At 44.5% G+C, this 26,626-nt stretch overlaps 1 protein-coding gene across 3 annotated transcripts in view; it reads left to right on the forward strand.

Annotated features, from left to right (window-relative positions):
* Positions 1 to 26,626, forward strand: part of LOC116979710 (probable E3 ubiquitin-protein ligase HERC1) — a 283,689-nt gene that overhangs the window by 228,318 nt on the left and 28,745 nt on the right. For all 3 annotated transcript variants that reach the window (XM_033031434.1, XM_033031451.1, XM_033031442.1), the window contains exons 61-70: positions 2,520 to 2,810; positions 5,510 to 5,575; positions 6,064 to 6,189; positions 12,380 to 12,518; positions 12,985 to 13,166; positions 13,529 to 13,684; positions 15,862 to 15,984; positions 16,817 to 16,919; positions 17,799 to 17,968; positions 22,234 to 22,372. In XM_033031434.1, the coding sequence (XP_032887325.1) occupies positions 2,520 to 2,810; positions 5,510 to 5,575; positions 6,064 to 6,189; positions 12,380 to 12,518; positions 12,985 to 13,166; positions 13,529 to 13,684; positions 15,862 to 15,984; positions 16,817 to 16,919; positions 17,799 to 17,968; positions 22,234 to 22,372 (1,495 nt within the window). The remainder of the gene's footprint in view (positions 1 to 2,519; positions 2,811 to 5,509; positions 5,576 to 6,063; positions 6,190 to 12,379; positions 12,519 to 12,984; positions 13,167 to 13,528; positions 13,685 to 15,861; positions 15,985 to 16,816; positions 16,920 to 17,798; positions 17,969 to 22,233; positions 22,373 to 26,626) is intronic.

Below are 26,626 nucleotides of genomic sequence, written 5' to 3' on the forward strand. Positions count from 1 at the left end.
ATAGAGAACTGGCTGGCAGACAGGAAGCAAAGAGTAGGGATTAACGGGTCCCTTTCAGAATGGCAGGCAGTGACTAGTGGGGTGCCGCAAGGCTCGGTGCTGGGACCGCAGCTATTTACAATATACATCAATGATTTTGATGAAGGGATTCAAAGTAACATTAGCAAATTTGCAGATGACACAAAGCTGGGTGGCAGTGTGAACTGTGAGGAGGATGCTATGAGAATGCAGGGTGACTTGGACAGGTTGGGAGAGTGGGCAGATGCAAGGCAGATGAAGTTTAATGCGGATAAATGTGAGGTAGGCAGGAAGGCAGATTACTATCTAAATGGCATCAAGTTGGGAAAAGGGGAAGTACAACGGGATCTGGGGGTCCTTGTACATCAGTCTATGAAATTAAGCATGCAGGTACAACAGGCAGTGAAGAAAGCGAATGGCATGTTGGCCTTAATAACACGAGGAATCTAATATAGGAGCAAAAAGATCCTTCTGCAGTTGTACAGAGCCCTAGTGAGACCACACCTGGAGTATTGTGTGTAGTTTTGGTCCCCTAATTTGAGGAAGGACATTCTTGCTATTGAGGGAGTGCAGCGTAGGTTTACAAGGTTAATTCCCGGGATGGCGGGACTGTCATATGCTGAGAGAATGGAGCAGCTGGGCTTGTGCACTCTGGAGTTTAGAAGGATGAGAGGAGATCTCATTGAAACATATAAGATTGTTAAGGGCTTGGACACGCTAGAGGCAGGAAACATGTTCCCGATGTTGGGGGAGTCCAGAATCAGGGGCCACAGTTTAGGAATAAGGAGTAAGCCATTTCGAACGGAGACGAGGAAACACTTTTTCTCACAGAGAGTGGTGAGTCTGTGGAATTCTCTGCCTCTGAGGGCAGCGGAGGCAGGTTCTCTGGATGCTTTCAAGAGAGAGCTAGATAGGGCTCTTAAAAATAGCGGAGTCGGGGGATATGGGGAGAAGGCAAGAACGGGATACCGATTGGGGATGATCAACCATGATCACATTGAATGGCGGTGCTGGCTCAAAGGGCCAAATGGCCTACTCCTGCACCTATTGTCTATTGTCTACCTCTGGGAGCCATGTCAAAGTCAAGGGTAGAAGTTGGTTAACTTGACCTCTGGATGCACAACTCAGTGTAAGGATTTGGTATATTCCAAGTGGTGCAAGAACCTGATAAAAAACTTTATGGAACAATTAATTCATGCACTAGGTTCTATTAAGTGTACTCAAGATTGTGTTGATTAATTTTTAAGAAGTAGTTTCTTGTCTATGAGTATGAACTGCATTTAAGGTTATAACGCGTATTGCATGAATTCCAAATACACTTGTAATCGTTAAAGTTGTTACAAAGGTGTCTTGGTGTCTGTATTTACAGAGAGGCTCAATCATTGGCTGAATGTCAATACATACAATGATGTAGTTTATTTTTAATATTCATTAAGTTAATAGAAAGTTCTGGGCAGCATATAGAAACATAGAAACATAGAAAATAGGTGCAGGAGTAGGCCATTCGGCCCTTTGAGCCTGCACTGCCATTCAATATGATCATGGCTGATCATCCAACTCAGTATCCTGTACCTGCCTTCTCTCCATACCCCCTGATCCCTTTAGCCACAAGGGCCACATCTAACTCCCTCTTAAATATAGCCAATGAACTGGCCTCAACTACCTTCTGTGGCAAGGAATTCCAAAGATTCACCACTCTCTGTGTGAAAAAATGTTTTTCTCATCTCGGTCCTAAAAGATTTCCCCCTTATCCTTAAACTGTGACCCCTTGTTCTGGACTTCCCCAACATCGGGAACAATCTTCCTGCATCTAGCCTGTCCAACCCCTTAAGAATTTTGTACGTTTCTATAAGATCCCCCCTCAATCTTCTAAATTCTAGCGAGTATAAGCCGAGTCTATCCAGTCTTTGTTTGGGTTTTTATTTATACACCCACCAGCAAAACATATTCCAATAAAAGTTGCTTTGGCACCGGGCTTGATAAATTATCTTATCAATACATTTGATAAAGGTTAAATAATGTATATTAATTGTAAGTCAAAACCTAGCAATTTTCACAGGACAATCGGATAGCGATTTCAATGGTTTATATTCAAAAATCTTGGCTCTAATAGTTCACCACCTTATCATGAATTCATTATAGTTCGGATTTGCTGTAATCCATTGGAAGCAATGGAAGTGAAAGGACCTTTTTGATATATATTAGCATTTTTCCTGGTTTACTGCAAAACAATGTCCACCCACACAATTCTTGCATTAGGAGATGACTGAATTTTTAAAAATAATGTATGCACAGCAGTTTGACATGACTGCATGTTGACTTATTTAGTGGTCGAAAGACAGTAGTTTTCAATGCAAAGTACAATATTAAATAAATGTATATTTTTGGAGATGATGGCATCTGTTGATAACCAACTAAAAATTGATCTGTATCCTGTATTGATCTGTATCCTGTATTGTGCAAATAAATAAATTATTGTGTTTTTAATTCTTACTCCTCAGCCACATGTTACCTGTGGAGATCAGCTTATACACAGCATCTTCCTACAAAGTTTAGCCTCCCTGACAGTCGGCCTTGGTTTAGACCAGTTCCTTTCAAGAACAACTGATCCACCTCACCACAAAATCAGTACTCCAGAACCAGTCCCGGTCTCACCCGAATGGGCTTGGCTGGCAACTTTCTCTGCTACTATTAAAAGTGCTGAAGCATTGGCAAAAGGAAGCACCTTCCCTGAAACCTTCAATGTTCCAGACCTCAGTCAGGTTTCAGATTCAAAGTTCATCGAAGCACTGGTAGGATTTTATAAATTGACTTTTATATGTATGCTGGGTGAATTAATATTTAATTTATATTTAACCCTCCAAAAAAGAAGTATGATTAGTTATATTTCAGCCATATGGACGATGGCTACATTGTCAACTCTATAACTTCACAACTAAAGGGCCTGTCCCACTGTACGAGGTAATTCAAGAGTCCTCCCGAGTTTCCCCTGATTCGAATTCGGAGAATTACGGTAATAGCCGCTCGTAGGTACTCGGGGCTCTCGTGGACATTTTTCAACATGTTGAAAAAACTTCACGAGTTTACCATGTTTCCCGAGTACCTGCTTGTTAGCATTACGAAGCCACTTAGAGACATCCCGAGCTCCGACGTACCCGCTACGTACATTCTACGTACTTACCACGAGTTTGACTTTTTTTTTTAAACTCGGGAGAGCTCTTGGGTAAACTCGTATAGTGGGACAGGCCCTTAACTATGAGTGTGTTAATTTTTTTCACTGCATTCAACTCTTAAGGTGAAGGTTTTATAGCTTATTTCTTATCCATCCCTAGTTTTCATGCTAAGATGAAAGCATGTTGACCTTCAATTGCCATAGTAACTTGATAACTAAACAACTTGGTAACCTGGAATTTTATTCGTGTTTAAAATCGAAGGTAAGCTAGCTAAGAATATAAAGGAGGATAGTAAAAGCTTCTTTAGGTATGTGAAGGGGGAAAAAATTAGTCAAGACCGAAGTTGGACCCTTGAAGACTGAAAAGGGTGAATTTATTATGGGGAACAAGGAAATAGCAGATGAGTTGAACAGGTACTTTGGATCTGTCTTCACTAAGGAGGACAAAAACAATCTTCCTGATGTACTAGCCAGAGGATCTGGGGTGACGGAGGAACTGAAGGAAATCCACATTAGGCAGGAAATGGTATTGGGTAGACTGATGTTTTCCAATGTTCTATAGATTCAGGATCAGTTCCTGTGGATTGGAGGGTAGCTAATGTTATCCTACTTTTTAAGAAAGGCTGGAGAGAGAAAACGGAATTATAGACCAGTTAGCCTGACATCGGTGGTGGGGAAGATGCTGGAGTCAATCATAAAATATGAAATAGCGGCACATTTGGATAGCAGTAACAGGATTGGTCTGAGTAAGCATGGATTTACGAAAGGGAAATCATGCTTGACTAATCTTCTGGAATTGTTTGATGATGTAACTAGGAACATGGACAAGGGAGAGCCAGCGGATGTAGTCTACCTGGACTTTCAGAAAGCATTTGATAAGATCCCACATAGGAGATTAGTGGGCAAAATGAGAGAACATGGTATTGGGAGTAGAGTGCTGACATGGATAGAAAAGGAGAATTCTACAATTTTCATTTTCATTAATTATATCTCTGGTGGTGTGCTCATATCTTAGAGTTGGATGTAAACTCACTATCTTGTGATTCAAACTAAAATACACAGTTAAATGCTTTTGTGATAATGCACATACAGTGTATGTATGAAAAAAATGAATGCTTAAGGGATTAATTTCAAACAAGTTTTACATTCGCCTGGATACAGTGCTGTTTAAGAATAGTAATATCATTTTGACAACGTGTCTCCCTTTCTTAGCTGAAGAAGCTGATGGGACAAATTTTAAAGGAGATGCATAGGGACAAGTTTGCCAATAATGCCAGGAATGCACTCCCAGGGGCGATGGTGGAGGCAGATAAGATGGTGTCATTTAAGGGACTTCTGTAACCAACACAGGGAATGAAGGGATATGGAATATGTGCAGGCAAATAAGAGTTGGTCTTAGCATCCTGTTCGGCACATAAATTGTGGGCCAAAGGGCCTGTTCCTATGCTGTACTGTTTTATATTCTATGTCCAACCAAAGAAATGTAAAACTAACAAAGCAAATTATAATCCGGCAGTAAAGACTTTTTATTCAGTTACATTTGCAGGATTCTCTTGCTTAACAAGTGTTTTTAATGTTAGAAATGTAGAAGCAGCAGTTTTTGCTAGCTGCTAATATTAAAGGCCCACTCGATGGATCAGAAGAATTCAGGTCATTCAACACACTGTTTTGTACACTTTTGAGTCAAGGTCATTTTGCTATATAAAATGTATAAATACATTGTATAAATACAAATTCCACTATGACGCCATCCAATTCCAACAGCTAAATTATGATATGAAATGATGAATTATATTAACAGTAAAGCACTCAAAAAGGCTTGTGATTCCAGTGTGATTCCTAGTTCAGATTTAAGATCTGTACATTTCCTAATAACAAAACTTCTCAATTTTTTGTAGTTTTCCGGTTTTTATTATATCATTAGTATTATTAGGTTCATATCTTGATTATAGATGACATTGCTGGCAGAATACAATATCATGCTTAAAAAAAAACTTGAATGTGTGCATGAAGAGCCGTGATCTGCCAAGCTTCAGATCAAGTGGTGGCATATGGAATGAGTTTAAGTAGCTTTTTATTCACGGGTGAACATGGGAGTGCTGATGTCCACCTTCCATGATGTCAATTATCTAGTGTATGTGGGGGGAAAAAAATCTGATATTAAAAATTTTTTAAATATCAGATTCGCAACCGAAGCTTTGAGCATTAATAGAGAAAATTAATAATAATATTGGTAGAATTGTATAAATAATTGCCATTGCAGAAAAGTTTTTCTTTATCTATTTCAAATTATCATCAACAAATATTTTTATTGAACAGGTGAACAATAAATGGAGTTATGTAATGGATGAGCAGCTTATGACTTGGGCCACATCTAGACCAGAGGTAAAACATTAGAACATTTGCAGTATATTGCACATTTGAAAATTGTTTCCCAAATGTCGTATTGCTCAGAATATCCATGAAACATTGTCTACTCTGCATCTAGTATGTTAAATGGGAAGCTGAATGTATCCTGCACTTGGTTTCAAAATATCTTTGTACCACTAAAGAGTAAAACCAATAAGTGCTGGAAATACTCAACATCTGTGAAGAGAGAAAGCTAATATTTCAGCACAAAGGATTATTCTTTGCTCTTGAATTTCATGTTAGTTGTTTCAAGTGAGACTGAAGTTTGCTGGTTTCTGTGAATTCAATGCAGTTAGGTTAAAAGTTACCGAGTTTAATTATCACAGGACCCTTGCACTTGGATCTTCCAACTTCTCAGCTTTATACCCTAAAATTATAAGAATTGGCTAACTGGTATATAATCCAATTCCAATTATCTTTTCCTGGCCATTATATATGCATAAAGTAACATTTACTTTATTTAGGACTGGCAACTCGGTGGTAAAAGCGAAGTATTCCTGTGGGGAGGTGGACGTCATGGACAGCTGGCTGATGCTGGAGGCAGTGCCTTAATACCCACTCTTGCACCAACTTTGACACAAGCTGTTCAGGTGAAGATTATTTTATTTCAATCAAAAGTTCCACATATGAAACGTCAGTGTAAACAACATTTTAAGACCAAAATTAGGCAATGGTAGCTAATGTGCTTAAGAACTCCTTGAATTTTAAATTACTACTGTCCTGACATCGCTGAAGTCATGATGCAGTTCTATAAAACTTTGGTTAGGCCGCAATTTGAGTATTGCTTGCAGTTCCAATTTCCCTCCAGGGATAAATAAAGTTCTATCGTATCATATCATAGCTCTGGTGACTCATTATAGGAAGCATGTGGATGCTTTGGCAAAGATGCAGAGGAGGTTCACCAGAATGCTGACTGGATTTGAGTGTTTCAGCATCAAGGAGAGGTTGGATAAATTGCTTTCTCTGGAACATCGGACGTTGAGAGAAGACTTGATAGAAGTATATAAAATTATGAAAGACATAGATGGAGTAGACAGTTGTAACCTTTTTCCCCCCAAGGTGGAAATGTCCAACACTAGAGAGCATAGCTGTAAGATGAGAGGGGGATATTTTAATGGTGATGTTTGATGGACATGTTTTTACACGGTGGGGGCATGGAACACATTGCCAGGGGTGACGGTGGAGGCATAGTTGTGGGAACGCTAGTGACACATGGAAGTACAAGGTGTAGAGCGCCATGGATCCTGTACAGGCAGAAGAGATCAGTATAATTTGGCATCTTGTTCAGCACAAACATCGTGGGCTGATGGCACCTGTTCCTGTGCTGTACCTATGTTCTGTTTTCCATATGAATGAATGATACACTACTTTATTGTCACATGTACCTAGGTACAGTGAAATGCCTTGTTTTGCATACAATCTAGGCAGTACACAAGTGTCGCCACGTGTCTGCGCCAACAAAGTTACAAAAGTACCGAACAGCATGTGGCAGCAGGCCCCGCACATATCTATGTGATATATCCATGTTTTAAATGAGTCCTTGTTATAGCATTTGTAATGCAGCTATCAGAATGCAGGGATACCAGAATTTGTAATGCAGCTCACCTCTCAGATGTTTATGAATAAATCTTGTTCCAGTTTTGCTTTAAAAATGATGGTGAACCTATTATAGTTACATGGAACCATTAATTCCTTGTAAGTGGCAGAACAAAAGGATGTTCTTGCATGTTTATTGTAACATGGAAATCATCAAAAGTTGGTGCAAATGATCCAATATGTTTTTGGATGTGGTATTTGCACATGAATGTGGTATTTGCAACCATCATCATTTAAATTAATTGAGTGTACATCAATTATGATATTTTAAGATTTAATCCCATGGTTCTAAAAATCATACCTTAAATTTATTCACACCTCCTTTGAGTACTGAAAGTTACCCAGATAAAACTTTTGAATGCCTGTCCCAACTTTTATCAGCACTTTTTCTGGAGCTGTAATGCTATAATGATGTAGCGCTGTATTCCGCACTCTGGTTACATTTCTCTTTACACATGTTGCTCCTAATATGGCTTGATTGTACTCCTATGGTATGATTTGACTGGATAGCACAAAACAAAGTTTTTCTTTCATATCTCAGCACATGTGAACACAATAAACCAACATCAATAATTTCTGTTTATGTTGCTCAGTATCAAATTTAATTTGGTAACTTTCTCTGAAAGTCTTTAGGCTCTTTTATTATGTTCGTAGCTAACAATATTTTTTTTTTAAACTGACTGAGGCTAAAATATCATATCATATCTATCTATCTATCTATCTATCTATCTATCTATCTATCTATCTATCTATCTATCTATCTATCTATCTATCTATCTATCTATCTATCTATCTATCTATCTATCTATCTATCTATCTAAAAACTCTGGCTGGCTGTGTGTTTCTGCCTGACTTGTGGTTGCCAGCCTTTGATTCGTTGCTACGCCAACACCAGACGCAAACACGCCCAGATTTTTTCCATTTCGGTAGAGATTTCACTTTTCATTCCGAGTATCCACTCCTGATTAAATTTTGTCGTGTTTATGTACACATTTTTAATAAAATCCTTCTCCCCCCCCCCTCCCAAAATTAAAAAAAACCCAGCTCTCACCCATAGAATGTTGGTGAACGCTCCATCGTGTGATAATAATAATAATAATAATAAATTTTATTTATGGGCGCCTTTCAAGAGTCTCAAGGACACCTTACAAAAATTTAGCAAGTAGAGGAAAAACATGTAAGCGGAATGAAATAAATAGTAGAGACATGACTAGTACACAAATTAAAGACAGAATTCAAATTCAAAACACAATATGAGGCAATTCAAGCACAGATGAAAAGGGAGGGGGACGTGGGGCTAAGGATAGGCAGATGTGAAGAGATGGGTCTTGAGGCGGGACTGGAAGATGGTGAGGGACACGGAATTGCGGATCAGTTGGGGGAGGGAGTTCCAGAGCCTGGGAGCTGCCCTGGAGAAGGCTCTGTCCCCAAAACTGCGGAGGTTGGACTTGTGGATGGAGAGGAGACCGGCTGATGTGGATCTGAGGGACCGTGAGGGTTGGTAGGGGGAGAGGAGGTCAGTGAGATATGGGGGGGCCAAATGGTGGAGGGCTTTGTAGGTGAGGACCAGGATTTTGTAGGTGATCCGGTGGGAGATGGGAAGCCAGTGAAGTTGTTTGAGGACTGGAGTGATGTGATGCCAGGATTTGGTGTGGGTGATGAGTCGGGCGGCTGCGTTCTGGACCAGTTGGAGGCGGTTGATGTAGGTGGAGCTGATGCCAAGGAGAAGTGAGTTGCAGTAGTCCAGTCGGGAGGAGATGAAGGCATGGATGAGTCTTTCAGCAGCGGGAGGTGTGAGAGAGGGTCTGATTTTGGCGATGTTGCGGAGGTGAAAGAAGGAGGTTTTAATGACATGGCGGATGTGAGGCTCAAGGGAGAGGGTGGAATCAAAGATCACGCCAAGGTTGCGGGCCTGGGGAGATGGGGAGACAGTGGTGCCGTCGATGGTGAGAGTGGGGTTATTGATTTTGCTGAGTGTGGATTTGGAGCCTATGAGGAGGAATTCTGTTTTATCGCTGTTGAGTTTGAGGAAGTTATGTTGCATGCAGGTTTTTAAAGCTGACAAACAGGAGTTGATATGGGAGAGGGGGGGGATTGTGGGGGGATTTGGTGCCGAGGTAGATCTGGGTGTCATCGGCGTAACAGTGGAAGTCCAAGTTGAAGTGGCGGAGTATCTGACCAAGGGGGAGGATGTAGATGATGAAGAGGAGGGGGCCAAGTACGGAGCCTTTGGGAACGCCTTGAGTGACTGTGGCTGTAGCAGAGGTGTGGTTATGGAGAGAGATGAAGTGGGATCTGTTGGAAAGGTAGGAACAGAGCCAGCTGAGTGCAGAACCTTCAATGCCAAGGTCCCCAAGTCTGGTAAGCAGGATGTTATGGTTCACTGTATCGAAGGCTGCACTCAGGTCGAGGAGGATGAGGATGTTGAGGGAACCAGTGTCAGCAGAGGTGAGGAGGTCGTTGAGGACTTTGAGGAGAGCAGTTTCTGTGCTATGGAGGGGGCGAAAGCCAGATTGGAGGGGTTCAAGTAGGTCACAATGATGTCACAATGCCCAATGCTCACATATGTCCAATCGTAATGGATCCATTAACATATGCCTTTGCAGCAGCCCATCCCTCTCCCCCTTCCCTCCCCCACCCCCTCCCCACTCTTCCCCCTCCGTCCACACTCTTCCCCTCCCCCCTCTTCCCCCTCCATCCACACTCTTCCCCCTCTACCCCCCTCCCCCACACCTCTCTCCCCCACCCCTCTCTCCTCCCCCTCTCCATCTCCCTCTCCTCACCCCTCTCCCTCTCCTCCCCCTCCTCCTCCCACCCCCATCCTTCTCTCCACCACCCCCCTTCCCTCTCTACCCCATCCCCTTCCCTCTCCCCCACCCCCCACCCCCCTCCCCACCCCTTCCCCATCCCCACTCTTCCCCCTCCATCCACACTCTTCCCCCTCTACCCCCCTCCCCCACCCCTCTCCCCCTCCCTCCACACTCTTCCCCCTCCTTCCTCTACCCCATCTCCCTCCTCCCCGCTCTCCCCATCCCTCTCCTCCCGTCCCCCACCCCTCTCTCCTCCCCTCTCCATCTCCCTCTCCTCACCCCTCTACCTCCTCCCCCTCCTCGTCCCACCCCCATCCCTCTCTCCCCCACCCCCTTCTCCCTCCCTCCCTCCACACTCTTCCCCCTCTCTCTCCTACCCCATCTCCCTCCCCCACAACTCTCTCCCCTCCCCTCTCTCCTCCCCTCCCCACCCCTCTCTCCTCCTCCCTCTTCATCTCCCTCTCCTCACCCCTCTCCCTCCTCCCCTTCCTGCTCCCACCCCCATCCCTCTCTCCTCCACCCCCCCCTTCCCTCTCTCCCCCCACCCCCCTCCATCCTCCCCTCCCTCTCTCCTCTCTCCCCCTCCCCCACCCTCTTTCCCCCCTCCCCCAACCCCCTCTCACCCCCTCCCGCACCCCACTCACCTTCTCCCTTTACACCCTTTCTCTCCCCACCCGCTCTCCTCACCCCTCTTCATCCTCCCCTCCCACGCCAACCCCCACCCCTCTCTCTCCCCACCTCTCCCCCTACCCATCTCTGCCTCTTCCACCACTCCCCCTACCACTCAGCCCCTCTTCCGCACTCTTATCCTCCCCCCTCCCTCACCACTATTCCCCCTCTCTCCCCTACTCCTCCCTCTCCCATCCCACTCTTCCCCCGCCCCCCTACCACTCTCCCCCTCCCTCCACACTCTTCCCCCTCTCCCTCCTCCTTCTCCCTCCTCCTCCCTCTATCCCCTTCCCCCACCCCTCTCTCCCCCCTCCCCCACCCCACTCTCCTCCTCCCCTTCCCCCCTCTCCTCACCCCTCTCCCTCCTACCCTCCCATCCCTTCCTCCACCCTTCTTCACCCCCATCTCACCCCCACCCCCTTCCCCTCTCTCTTGCACCACTCCCCGCTACCCCTCTCCCACCCCCCTACCCCTCTCCCCCCCTTCCTGCCCTCCCCGCTCTCCTCCCACTCCCCACTCTCCTCCCCCTTCCCAGCCAACTCTCTCTCCCCCTACCCCGCTCTCCTCTCCCTCCCAAATCTCTCCCGTTTCCTCCTCCCCCTCTCCCTCTCCCCTCCCTCCCCTCTTCTCTCCCTCCCCTCTCCCCACCCCGTCTCCCCCTCCCCCCACCTGTGTGTTTGGGGGGTGGTTAGTGTGAGTGTGATGCCGCAGCCCCCCCTCCCCGCAAACGCACGTTGGGGAAACAGACCCAACGGGTCTGCACTTGGTCTAGTTTTCAATAAAATTGTTCACAAAACTGACTTTTTTAAAAATCAAACCGTTGCCCAGATGGCGTCACAATGACCTTGCTCGCGGCACCGCCCCCTCCCCGCCCTCGATTAAAGCAGATGCTCTCAACACACAGGCGCACTTTCCACCACACCCCCCCCCCCAACTCAGTCATTTTTTCACCTCCCGCTGTGCTGCGGACCAAAGATCTTATAAGGGGTTACCCAGGGGGAGTAATGGCTGCCAGGGCCACCATCTCATCACGTGCCCCGCGCGACGATAACGGCCGCCGCCATGTTCTACGATCGGGCGGAGGAGACGGAGAGGATTCAGAAGCAAGCTGGTGGCCTCCGGCTGTGAGCGAGCGGCTGTGAGCGACGCTTCGAGAGCGGCTGTGAGCCACGCCTCGAGCGAGGGAAGTTTTCTCCATGCTCGTGAAACCCCTCCCCTGCCCGCCTGCCCACTCACTCAGCTGCCGCTTTCCAGAGAGTTAAGCCGGTTCTGTCTCTCCGCTGTTCGCAGCCCACTCACTCGCCAGGCTCTTTCTCCCCCCCTCTCTCTCGCTTCCCCCCCTCTCTCTCTCTCTTCCCCCCCATCTCTCTCTCTCTCTCTCCCCTCCTCTCTCTCTCTCTCTCTCCCCCACCTCTCTCTCTCTCCCCCCCCCCATCTCTCTCTCTTCCCCCACCTCTCTCCCCTGCAATCAACAATAATTAGTGCAGTTAAAACAGACTGGTTCCACCAAGATGCTGCACAGAACGCCACAGGAGATCCTTCTTCCCTGTGGCTATCAAACTGTACCACTCCTCCCCCCCTTTTCGTCGTGGGGTAGACTGACTCCCCAATCAATTTCCCTCCTGTGATAAATAAAGTTCTAATGTATCGTAATGTGTGGTGCTGTGTAATATAATTAAGATGTCATTGCTTTTCTTGTGACTAGGTGGTCTGTGGACAGAACTGTACCTTTATTGTTCAGGCCAATGGAACTGTGGTCGCTTTTGGAGAAGGTAGCTATGGACGCTTGGGTCAAGGAAACTCTGATGACCTCCACACGCCCACTGTCATTGCAGCATTGCAGGGTAAGCATGTGCAACACTCCACAACTGATGCAATTGCTCACTATTGATTCTCAAAATTGCCCCCTTTTTACCTTGCCCATTTCCATCCATATCCCTTCCTCTGGCTTGACACCACTCCTCTTCTCTCCTTATCTGACATCCTTTTGTTTATTTTTCATCTTTACTTTGTCACATTCCACCCATCTGCGAAACAACACAATACCCTTCCCCCTTCCACCCATCTGCGAATGAACACAATACCCCGCCCCCACCTTCACAAGAGCCTACCTATCACTTGCCAGGTTTCCTGCCTCATCCTGCCTCCTGCCTCCAGCTCGCTCTCCAACTACTATCAGTCTGAATGGATGTTGTCTATTTCCTGCACTGGCCTGTTGCGTTCCTCCTGCATTTTGTGTTTTGTTTAAGATTCTAACCTTTACAGTTCCTTAGACCTCCAGAGTATTCAGCATTTTGGTCCTTTTGCCAGGTTATGTTGTGATACAGTTAGTCACCTCATGTGGATCCGATGGTCATTCTATGGCTCTCGCTGAGAGTGGGGAAGTTTTCAGCTGGGGTGATGGTGACTATGGAAAGCTTGGACATGGAAATAGTGAAAGACAGCGCAGACCTAGGCAAATCGAAACGCTGCAGGGAGAAGACATAGTGCAGGTATGCCAACTCTTTCTCACACGGCGAAAAGATTGATAAGTTTTTGGTACACTTTTCATACAGTTACTTGTTTGTACTAATTGTCATCCACGGCAGTGGGTGTTGTGTACAGTGTTTTCTGTGAGTCCTGTGGGGTTGGCCTGGAGTGAGCACCAACAACACAAATAAAATGGAAATGCTTCATTCCTCCACAATAGTATGGATGTAATAATGTTTAACCCCACAAGCAACAATCCATGGCTCTCCATATCTGATGTCCATCAAGTACAAGAAACTTGGGAATAGGGCAGCTTTTCAAGATATGTACTTAATTATTGTTTCCAAGAAATTGAACTAAATTATGTTTCTTCCTGCTTGAATAGCTCTCTTGTGGATTTAAACATTCAGCTGTGGTAACAGTTCATGGAAAACTCTTTACCTTTGGGAGTGGAGATTATGGACGCCTGGGTCTCAGGAGTACATCCAACAAAATGCTGCCTGAAAAAGTGACGGCACTGGAAGATTATTCACTAGGACAGGTACTGATATCCAGAACTTGCTAGATCTATAAAGTAAATATCACGTGCAGTTGCATAATGACCCAACTTGCTTCTTTGAAAACCTGAGATATATTTGATCCCGGTCTGGTAATTTATTCATCTCATCAAGTGATGAATCATCTTGTACTTGCCCTTTACTGGTTATAGAAACATAGAAATTAGGTGCAGGAGTAGGTCCTTCGAGCCGTTAGAATGGTTAGAATGCACAGGCATTCTTACTCTCACTTGCCTTGCCCTTCACTCTAACAGTAGCATGCTTGCCCTAACTCTTGGCATCACACTTTTAAAAACATCACACTTTCCAGACGAGCCTTTGCCCACAAAGGACCTATCCAGTAAACCTTAGCAAGTTCTTTCCAGTTACCATCAGAGTTGGTTTTGCCCTAATGCAGAATTTTAACTTTGGGCCTGCACTGTCTTTACCTAGAATAAATCGGGCAATTTAAGAATTGGTCCAGGTAAATGTAACCTCTTCTTCTATATGTGGAAGAAATTAATTTCGATGGAAATTAAAGGGAAACGAAAAGAGGAGACTTCGCAGGTTTGCTTCAAGAGACTTTATTGCAAGATATCATGGAAAGATGGCGGCAGTAAACTGCTCACCAGTTCTCTGACTTCACTGCAGAATTATACTGTGCAGTAAACAACTTTTGTTTTTTGTTAGATACAACTATACGAAAATATACTTTGTCCTGTTATTAATCATGGATTTAAGAGAGAGTTAGATAGAGCTCCAGGGGCTAGTGGAATCAAGGGATATGGGGAGAAGGCAGGCACGGGTTATTGATAGGGGACGATCAGCCATGATCCCAATGAATGGGTGGTGCTGGCTCGAAGGGCCGAATGGCATCCTCCTGCACCGATTTTCTATGTTTCTAATATTTACTACATGGGTACCAATCATTTCATTAGTCATAGCATACCTTTTGTTTATGCCAATCTTACTCATCAACAGATACAAGTCAAACATAATACAAGGGCATCTTGACATTCTTCTATCTCATCTTTTAGGCGGCTCGCGCCACGATCCCTAATCCGAGCCAATCATAAACCCCCCCATTTACTGCCGTATTTTTATGCTACTAGCGGTGGGTACGGGGTTGTCTTCTGTAACTTCCTACAGAGGAAAACAAGCTTCCTTATCTCTGTCCTATCTTTGTTATGTTTACATTCACCATTCCCAGACAAGAGGTAATGCGTCTATAGCTTATTTTGCCCATTCTCACAATCCTCTTCTGCACCTGGTCAACGAGAGATGCCAATTGCCACATCCGCACACCCTTTCGTTACCTTGTTTAATTACGATCAAATTAAGTAAGAAAGGATTTTAATATTTTCTTCCACACTATGTTATCAAAGGGATCTTCCTCTTGCCCTGGAAGCCTACCAGGTGCATTCTATTTGGGAATACTGCCGGATGATTGATGCGGCCGGGCAGAAGGCAGGGCCTCTTCATGCATTACTCGCAACATTTTTCTCAGAGAAGATTTACTGGACTGATGCTAGGCATGGGCAGGGTGTCTCATAAGGTTTGGTTCGTGGGTCCTGAGTCTTCGGAGCTCCATCCCCAAATGACATTGCTAGCAAAGTCTGAAAATCTGAATGATTTTAAAAGCAGAAGTAGCCGTTGTGTTTATTCAAGATACATTTCTGGATATTAATGGAATTGAAGTATGTGGTGATAGGGCAGGAAAATGATATGGAGGTAGAAGATCTGCCATGATCTATTGAATGGCAAAGTGGCTGAGAGGCCTACTTCTCCTCCTAATTTGTTTGTTCAAATTTGACTACCTTGGCAGCCTGCATGCTTCACTTCCAAAACTGTCACTGAGATAGAATGGAAATGCCAAATTTAAGATGGAGGATCTGCCCATATTCTTGCAGAAGCAGATGAATGTATGTGGTTCACATTACTAAATAGTGAAGCAGGGTAGAAGACATGAATGGCATGTCATTTACTTCATGAGTTTGCAGAAAGTTTAAGATTATTTTTATAATAATTGCCATTATTCAATATTCATAGAAAAATGCATTTGCGGTTACTGTTCAGAAAAACTTAGAGCTTTAATTGTTGATTGCATTATTTATATATTTGCAAACTATTTCCATAAAGATATTGTTATAAAGCAAAGGTAGGGTTTCTTTCATTTCTGCAGGTGGCCTGTGGGTTGAATCACACTCTTGTGGTTTCATCAGACGGAATGACAGTGTGGTCCTTCGGTGATGGAGACTATGGAAAACTAGGCTTAGGAGCCTGTACTGTTAAATGCTGTCCCCAGGTGAGAACAAAACATAGACACAAAGAGCCCTCTACAGAAAGCACATTTGAAGAGCCCAATTTTTATTGAAGTTTTGTAGGGCCAATGCCACCTCATTCCTTTACAATTAAATATTTGACACAGTTACTGGAGTAAGTAATGCCCAAAAGTAATAGTTTACCAGATGGTGTTTTGGGAAAATACTTTTCAACATGGTTTTGGTGACAGCTTGGCTATATTGGATACAGGGCTATGAACAATAATTTTTGCTGCTAGATTTGTTAATTGAGCTCTGATAAGCATTGCAGAAGTGTTGAGAATAATGAATTAGCCTGGCTTTAAAAAGGAATGGAGCAAGAAAATATGATGCAACCAATTAAAACTAAAGCTTTACTTTCATTTCTTTGAGTTTCCCATTTCAGTTGTTAAAAAATAATATGTTTTACAGTGGGTCCAAAGAATCTGGTGCTGCGGCTGACAGTACCAGTTTCTTCAGGACCCACTAGAAAATATATGATTTTTTTTTAACTGAAATGGGTAACACAAAGAAATGAAAGTAAAGCTTTGGAAACTGCTCATGGGTGGTTTGAATGAAGTCATTGTTCTCAAATTGGCTTGTATGTAACCATTAGCATCATCATATGTATATCATGTTGAATAAAATGGTTCAGATTCTCTCTCTTTTTGCCTATTTTGAGATTTCGTGTCAGGCTGACTTTGCAGTAAAAAAAACAAATATCTGAGCATCCAAAACATTTTTTTTTTAAATTGAAGTGTAAATCAATTTCTGATATATTGATAGATAATCTCTGACAACAATCATCAGCTTTGATTTTTTTTTTTAACCGAGTAGAGAATTGAGGCCCTTTGCAATAAAGGAGTAAAGAAAATAGCTTGTGGAACCCAGTTTTCTGTTGCACTAACAAAGGATGGTCGTGTATTCACTTTTGGACAAGGTACATTTCTATCTCTTCCTATCTTTACCATAATATTATTGCAAGGAATAATTACGATATAACATTAAATTTATAAATTAGCAGAGACATTTAAAGATGCTTAGAGCAATCGTTATATTCTGAGGCTGCTTGGTTCAATGTCAGGTGTCAAGACCACCATGAAAGCATCAGACTATGTGTTACATTGATACCAGTGGGCAGATCCTGGCCTGTGGCTTACATTTGACTTCTGTGCCTGCATCTAGAATCGTAGCGTACTCGAGGAATCTACCGTGGCCATTACACGGCAGAACAATGCATGAGCAGAAAGGATGCCTTTGTATTTTTTAATTGATTGTTATCCATAATGATTAGAGACCTCAGAAAGTCTCCCAATTGTTTACTTGAGTTATCAAAGGAGGAGCTCATTCATAGATTATTGAATTACCACCAAAAAATATTCCAAGGCCAAAGGAGCTCTCCGAATAAGCATCTATTAGTATTTATTCAGAGAGCTCTCTTGGTACGTGTTGTATACATCTATTTGTACTTGTCTGTGAAGACAGTACATTCAACAGCATGAACAATTCTTGACAGAACTTAATTTCTTATTGAGACATGTTTTTTTTTTGTTTATTACGGTTGTTACAGAGTACTATGTTTACATATCTGTTGTGCTGCTGCAAGTAAGAATTTTATTGTTTCGTTTTGGGACAATAAAACACTCTCTTGACTCTTGGGGGGGGGGGAAATTCAAAGCATAGCGCATTGGAGGGCAACAAGATTAAGTCTAATACAAAGAATCTCCAAGCAATCAAAATAAGGCAGTGATCAGCTATAATTTAAATGTTGAGGACTGGGATGTCTTCTCAGAATACTTTGTTTATTATAATTTTTTAGAGCGTCTTATTGGCCTGCCAGATTCCTTGCTGCGTAATCACAACCGCCCACAGCAGGTGCCTGCGTTGGAATCAATGTTCGTGGAAGATATTGCAGTAGGATCAGAGCATACACTTGCTCTGTGCTCCACAGGAGATGTATTTGCCTGGGGATGTAATTCTGAAGGTCAGGTAAATACATCTACTTTCAATTTTTGAGAAATAATTTCTTCAGAATCATATTGAACCTGACAGTCCATTACAAAGTTGCATTTCAATTCATTGGAAATGATAACCAGTTTCATCAAAATGATTTTGACAAAAAATAGAATTTCCATAGAAGTTTACATTTAAGACTGAAAAGTTGTTAAACTAATTTGTCGGCTGACCTGTGCATTAAGCCATTTGTCATGGTTCATGAGTGAGCAACCCCAGCCAGAAATGTCATTGAAATAATTGTTTTTGTTGTGCTTAGTTATCTGATATCAATGCACAACAGTTAGATCACCACGATAGATTGAGCCCTCTTCATTAGAGCAATGAATGTTCAGTCAGGATTCCTGTACCTTATTCTTGAGTCGCAATAACAAAATAGGCATAATTATCATTACTGACCTATCTAACATGACTTCTGAAGAAGGGTCCTGACCCAGAACGTCACCTATCCTTATCCTCCAGAGATGCCTGACCCGCTGAACTACTTCAGCACCTTGTGTCGATTTTGGACACCAGCATCTGCAGTTCCTTGTATCTTCCTCTAACTTATTGCTTTATATTTTCCAGTAAAAGATTTGATTCCCTTCCACTTCTGTTTGTTCATTCCATATCAATAGACAATAGGTGCAGTAGGCCATTCGGCCCTTGGAGCCAGCATCGTCATTCAGTGTGATCATGGCTGATCATCCACAATCTATACCCCGTTCCTGCCTTCTCACCATATCCCTTGACTCCGCTATCTTTAAGAGCTCTATCTAACTCTTTCTTGAAAGCATCCAGAATTGGCCTGCACTGCCTTCTGATGCAGAGAATTCCACAGATTCACAACTCTCTGGGTGAAAAAGTTTTTCCTCATCTCTGTTCTAAATGGCCTACCCCTTATTCTTAAACTGCGGACTCCCCCAACATTGGGAACACGTTTATAACAAGAGGAATCGAATAAAGGAGCAAAGAGGTCCTTCTGCAGTTGTACAGAGCCCTAGTGAGACCACACCTGGAGTATTGTGTGCAGTTTTGGTCCCCTAATTTTAGGAAGGACATTCTTGCTATTGAGGGAATGCAGCGTAGGTTTACAAGGTTAATTCCTAGGATGGCGGGACTGTCATATGCTGAGAGAATGGAGCAGCTGGGCTTATACACTCTGGAGTTTAGAAGGATGAGAGCGGATCTCATTGAAACGTATAAGATTGTTAAGGGCTTAGACACACTAGAGGCAGGAAACATGTTCCCGATGTTGGGGGAGTCCAGAACCAGGGGCCACAGTTTAAGAATAAGGAGTAAGCCATTTAGTACGGAGATGAGAAAACACTTTTTCTCACAGAGAGTGGGGAGTCTGTGGAATTCTCTCTCGGAGGGCGGTGGAGGCAGTTTCTCTGGATGCTTTCAAGAGAGAGCTAGATAGGGCTCTTAAAAATAGCGGAGTCAGGGGATTTGGGGAGAAGGCAGGAACGGGGTACTGATTGGGGATGATCAGCCATGATCACAGTGAATGGCGGTGCTGGCTCGAAGGGCCAAATGGCCTACTCCTGCACCTATTGTCTATTATTTCCTGCCTCTAGCGTGTCCAAACCCTTAATAATATGTTTCAATAAGATGCCCTCTCATCCTTCTAAATTCCAGTGTATACAAACCCAGCTGCTCCATTCTGTCAACATATGACAGTCCCGCCATCCCGGTATCAACCCTGTGAACCTACGCTGCACTCCCCCAATGGCAAGAATGTCCTTCCTCAAATTTGGAGACCAAAACTGCACACAATACTCCAGGTGTGGTCTCACTAGGGCTTTGTACAACTGCAGAAGGATCTCCTTGCTCCTATACTCAACTCTTGAAATGAAGGCCAACATGCCATCAGCTTTATTCACTGCCTGCTGAACCTGCATGTTTGCTTTCAGTGACTGATGAACAAGGACCCCCAGATCTCGTTGTACTTCCCCTTATCCCAACTTGACACCATTCAGATAATAATCTGTCTTCCTGTTTTTGCCACCAAAGTGGACAACCTCACATTTATCCACATTAAACTGCATCTACCCACTCACCCGACCTGTCCAAGTCACCCTGCATCCTCATAGCCTCCTCCTCACAGTTCACACTGCCACCCAGCTCTTTGTCATCTGCAAATTTGCTAATGTTACTTTTAATCCCTTCATCTAAATCATTAATATATATTGTAAATAGCTGCGGTCTCAGCACTGAGCCTTACGGTACCCCACTAGTCACTGCCTGCAAGGCCATTCTGAAATGGACCCGTTATTTCCTTGTTTCCTGTCTGCCAATCAAATCACTTGTTTCCTGTCTGCCAACCAATTTTCTATCCATGTCAGTACCCTACCCCTAATACCATGTGCTCTAATTTTGCCACTAATCTCCTATGTGGGACCCTATCAAAGGCTTTCTGAAAGTCCAGGTACACTACAAGCATGATTTCCCCTTCGTAAATCCATGCTGACTTGGACCGATCCTTTTACAGCTATCCAAATGTGCCACTATTTCATCTTTTATAATTGACTCCAGCATCTACCACCAATGTCATGCTAACTGGTCTATAATTCCCTGCTTTCTCTCTCCCGCCTTTCTTAAAAAGTGGGATAACATTAGCTACCCTCCAATCCACAGGAACTGATCCTGAATCTATAGAACTTTGGAAAATGATCCACGATTCTTCACGATTGATCACGATCAATGCATCCACGTTTTCTAGAGCCACTTCCTTAAGTACCCTGGGATGCAGACTATCGGGCCCTGGGGATTTATCAGCCTTCAGTCCCAACAGTCTACCCAACACCATGTCCTGCCTAATGTGAATTTCCTTCAGTTCCTCCGTCACCCTAGGTCCTCTGGACACTAGTACATCTGAGAGATTGTTTGTGTCTTCCTGACTGAAGACATTTGCACCATTGAATCACAAGATAGTGAGTTTACATCCAACTCCAAGATATGAGCACACCACCAGAGATATAATTAATGAAAATGAAAATTGTAGAAATTCTCCTTTTCTATCCATGTCAGCACTCTACTCCCAATACCATGTTCCCTAATTTTGCGCACTAATCTCCTATGTGGGATCTTATCAAATGCTTTCTGAAGGTCCATGTAAACTACATCCGCTGGCTCTCCCTTGTCCATGTTCCTAGTTACATCATCAAACAATTCCAGAAGATTAGTCAAGCATGATTTCCCCTTCGTAAATCCATGTTGACTCAGACCAATCCTGTTACTGCTATCCAAATGTGCCGCTATTTCATATTTTATGATTGACTCCCAGCATCTTCCCCACCACCAATGTCCGGCTAACTGGTCTATAATTCCCTGTTTACTCTCTCCATCCTTTCTTAAAAAGTGGGATAACATTAGCTACCCTCCAATCCACAGGAACTGATCCTGAATCTATAGAACATTGGAAAACATCAGTCTACCCAACACCATTTCCTGCCTAATGTGGATTTCCTTCACTTCCTCCGTCACCCTAGGTCCTCTGGACACTAGTACATCTGAGAGATTGTTTGTGTCTTCCTGACTGAAGACAGATCCAAATTACCTGTTCAACTCATCTGCCATTTCCTTGTTCCCAATAATAAATTCACCTGGTCTTAACTATTTTTTTCCTCTTCACATACCTAAAGAAGCTTTGGCTAGCTTACCTTCGTACCTCATCTTTTCTCCCCGTATTGCCTTTTTAGTTATCTTCTGTTGATCTTTAAAAGTTTCCCAATCCACTGAATTCCTGGTGATCTTTGTTATACTTCTCTTTTATTTTTATACTCGCCTTAACTTCCCTTGTAAACCACAGTTGCCCCTTACTCCCCTAGGAATCTTTCTTCCTCTTTGGAATGAACTGATCCTGCACCTTCTGTATTATTCCCAGAAATACCTGCCATTGTTGTTCCACTGTCATCCCTGCTAGGGTATCTTTCCAGTCAACTTTGGCCAGTACCTCCTAATGGCTCCTTTACCTCGAGTTCCCTTATCAAATCCGGTTCATTACTCAACACTATATCCTAAAAGAGAAAGCAGTTTTTTTAAATGGAGAAAGCAGACAATACAATAATTTAACGGATTATTTCTCTACCAATCTCTGCTTTACTAATCTGGTGTTATTTAAATGTGTTGGTTCTGTTTAGCCTGCTTTTCATTTCTATAATATGTTTTTTTTGGTCAAAACTCCTCTATCCATCTGGTCATCTCTATATCGTATAGCCATCTTGTAAGATAGTGATGTATTTTTTTTATTTCAATAGCTTGGACTAAGTCATGCCAATCAAGTTAAAGAGCCAACATTAATTACTGCACTTCAAGGGAAGAATATTCGTCAGATTTCAGCTGGCCGGTGTCACAGTGCAGCGTGGACTACCCCTCCTCCTACCACAAGAGCTCCAGGTAACAATTACGTTAACGTGATGCTGCAAAAAGTACTAATGAACCTATACTGATGTATAGTGGTTTGGGTATCTGAGGAAGGATATTCTGGTCACTGAAGGAGTGTAACCTGACTGCTTCCTGGGATGGCAGGTATGATATATGAAGAGGGTGGGTCCGAGATCAGGGTCCCTGGCCCAAGGAAAACAAAGTAGGTCTTTTCCCAGAGAATTGTAAGCTGTAGGAATTCTCTACTACGGAGACCAGTTGATGGAATACATATTCAAGTAGAAATTGAATATTTTGTATGGTCCATCAAGAACAGGGTATTGAATTTGGATGATCAGCCATGATCGTACTGAAAGGCAGAGCAAGCTTGGAGGGCTGAAAAACCCTATTCCTATCTATGTTGTAGCAACTGATACCTGCAAGGTTATTAGTTCATCAGATCATGGACTTATCTGAAATAATTTGAAAATGGAATTTAAGAAAACCTGTGGCTTGGGATGGTATTGAGGTGTAGGGTACCTAAGGGGTGACAGCAAAGGTTTAAAGAATATTGGCTTTGTGTATTTACTTGGGTCTTCCATTCTTATATATTACTTTTAATATTAAATTAGTTTGAGTGCTTAACCTGAGCAGATGCACCATCTTTTTTATAAAGAATATCTAGTTCAAACCCAAACCCAAGCTCACCACTCCGCACTGGACCACTTGGTCAATAAAATCACTTGCGTCAGGCTGTTGTTTATAGACTACAGCTCGGCGTTCAATACCATCATCCCTTCTAAGAATATAAAGCGCATAATAGGCGGAGTCACTACTAACAAGCGCTATAATTGGCTAGTATGAAATAGCCAATCTACATCTTTCCTTGTAGAAACAAAAGAAGCATCGGTGACTAAGCAATATTTGTGGAACATTAATAACACATTTGGGGAAGTTTGTAAAATTACACAAAATCACCGTATCTAATGGGTGGCCTGCAACTGTTGCGTCTGTAGACGGCTCCGTCCGCTTCAACCAGATAAGAGCGCGGTTAAATTTTTTTAAATGTTGATACAAAAAAAAGCTGGTTACCAAGCTCAAGGAACTGGGTCTCTGCACATCCCTCTGCAATTGGATCCTCTACTTCCTCATCCACAGACCACAGTCTGTTCGAATAGGCAGAAATACTTCTTCCTCATTAACAATCAGTACAGGAGCACCTCAAGGCTGTGTGCTCAGCCCCTGCTCTACTCATTCTATACCCATGACTGTGTAGCCGGACACAGTGCGATCTCCATCTTCAAATTCGCAGACGACACGACCGTTGTTGGACGAATTTACAGATGGTGATGAATCAGAGCACAGAAGTGAGATCGGCCGATTGACCAAATGGTGCCAGCACAACAACCTGGCTCTCAATATCAGTAAAACCAATGAACTGATTGTGGACTTTGGAAGAGGAAGGATGAGGACCCAGAATCCTGTTTATATCAATGGGTCGATGGGTGGAGAGGGTCAAAAACTTCAAATTCCTGGGCGTGCGTATTTCGGAAGATCTTTCCTGGACCTAGCACACTGATACAATTATAAATAAAGCACATCAGCACCTCTACTTCCTGAGAAGACTACGGAGATTTGATATGTCAAAGAGGATTCTCTTGAACTTCTACAGGTGCACAGTAGAGAGCATATTGACTGGTTGCATCGTGGACTGGTTCGGCAACTTGAACGCCCAGGAGCGAAAAGCCTGCAAAAAGTTGTGAACACTGTGCAGTCCATCACCGATTCTGACCTCCCCACCGTCGAAGGGATTTATCGGAGTCACTGCCTCAAAAAAGGCTCGATGCAGGAAGATTGTTCCCGATGTTGGGGAAGTCCAGAACAAGGGGTCACAGTTTAAGTATAAGGGGGAGGTTTTTTAGGACCGAGATGAGAGAAACATTCTTCACACAGAGAGTGGTGAATCTGTGGAATTCTCTGCCACAGAAGGTATTTGAGGCCAGTTCATTGGCTATATTTAAGAGGGAGTTAGATGTGGCCCTTGTGGCTAAAGGGATCAGGGGGTATGGAGAGAAGGGGGGGGGGGGAGGAGAGGGGGGGTTGTTACCGAACTGAACTCACTGTGGAATGAATCCATTAACGGAGCCACTCTGCTGCTGGATTCTACGTTGTCCCTGCCTTCCCTCTGGAAGCCTCCTCGTCCCCATCAGATGCGGAGTTCCCAGAGTCCTGGTTAAACGCGGGGGCCGCTCACGGTTAAGTCTGTGAAAGCGGCCCCATCAGAGACTGTGAGCAGCAGCAGGGTTCACTATAGGAAGGACCATTGCGCCTATTGTAGCGGTTCTGGCAACAGCTGGCGTTCTGCTCTGTCTGGGGGGAGAGGGCGAGTGGGGGTGAAGGGTGGGAGAGGAAGGAGAGGATGGGGGAGAGAGGTGAAGTGAGGGGGGGGGGTTGGAGTGAGTGGGCAGGCGGGCGGGCTGGAGTCCATCAGCGGGAGGCGTGGCGCAAGCGTACTTGGAGGCATACTGGAGGCAGGTGGGCCTGGATTGGTCGGCATGTGGGCATTTTGGCGGTTAAGTCTGTAAAGCGGTCCCATCAGAGTCTGAGCAGCAGCAGGGTTCACTATAGGAAGGACCATTGCGCCTATTGTAGCGGTTCTGGCAACAGCCGGCGTTCTGCTGTCTGGGGGGAGAGGGCAAGTGGGGGTGAAGGGGGGGAGAGGATGGGGAGAGAGGTGAAGTGGGGGGGGGGGAAGTGAGCGGGCAGGGGGGATGCGCAATCGTGTCCAGCAGCGGGAGGCGTGGCGCGAGCATTCTTGAAGGCATACTGGAGGCATGTGGGCATTGTGATACCAGCAGCTGGTAAGAGCCGTTTAGATCTTAAAAATTGAGTGTTGTTTGAGTTTTGTGATCAATTTTACTCAAAATCTGGGAAAATATTTGACCAAGGAGTGGATGTGCGAATGTAAAAGTAAAATCGCTAGCGAAATGGTAAAAATGTCAGCGTTTTTGCGTCTGATTTGCGCGGAGTAACGAATCAAATGCAAAACGACGTACATCCACACACACACTGAGTTTTAAAAGTATACTAGACCAAGTGCAGACCCGTTGGGTCTGTTTCCCCAACGGCGTTTGCGGGTGGGGTGGGGGGGGGGTTGGGGGGGGCTGCGGAAACACACTCACATTAACCACACCCCAAACACACAGGTGGGGGGAGGGGGGTGAGAAGAGGGGAAGGAGGGGAGAGGAGGAGGAGGAAAAGGGGCAGATTTGGAAGGGAAAGGAGAGCGGGGTAGGGGGTGAGAGAGGGGGATGGGGAGAGAGATGTGTGGAAGGGGAGGGATGGGGAGGGAGGGGGAGAGGTGTGGGGCGAGAGGGTAGAAAGAGTGGGGAGGGAGAGTGGAGGGGGAAGGGGGAGAGAAGTGGAAGCGTGGGGTGGGAGGGGTAGGGGGAGTGGTGGAAGAGGGACAGAGGGATAGGGGATGGGGGCGGAGGGAGATGGAAGGGGGTGGGGTAGAGAGTGAACGGGGTGGGGGAGAGAGGGATGGGTGGGAGAGGGAGAGGGGTGAGGAGAGGGAGACATAGAAACAAGATTCTATAAGATCACCCCTCAATCTTCTAAATTCTAGCGAGTACAAGCCGAGTCTATCCAGTCTTTCTTCATATGAAAGTCCTGACATCCCAGGAACCAGTCTGGTGAACCTTCTCTGTACTCCCTCTATGGCAAAAATGTCTTTGGGCATTGGGCATTGTGACATCACACGATGACACGGTCACCAGGGGCTGGGGCTTGTGCAAAGGCATATGTAAATGGATCCATCGCGATTGGACATCTGCGAGCATTGGGCATTGTGACATCACACGATGGGAACGAATCAAAAGGCAGAAAGGCAGCCGGACTGCAGGCACACAGTTTTATATATTAGATAGATAGATATATATATTACTAGACCAAGTGCAGACCCGTTGGGTCTGTTTCCCCAACGGCGTTTGCGGGGGGGTTGGGGGGGGCTGCGGAAACACACTCACATTAACCACACCCCAAACACACAGGTGGGGGGAGGGGGGTGAGAAGAGGGGAAGGAGGGGAGAGGAGGAGGAGGAAAAAGGGCAGATTTGGGAGGGAAAGGAGAGCGGGGTAGGGGGTGAGAGAGGGGGATGGGGAGAGAGATGTGTGGAAGGGGAGGGATGGGGAGGGAGAGGAGGAGGGAGGGAGGGGGAGAGGTGTGGGGTGAGAGGGTAGAAAGAGTGGGGATGGAGAGTGGAGGGGAAGGTGGAGAGAAGTGGA

The sequence above is a fragment of the Amblyraja radiata genome, chromosome 1, assembly GCF_010909765.2.
Source record: "Amblyraja radiata isolate CabotCenter1 chromosome 1, sAmbRad1.1.pri, whole genome shotgun sequence".
NCBI lineage: Eukaryota > Metazoa > Chordata > Chondrichthyes > Rajiformes > Rajidae > Amblyraja > Amblyraja radiata.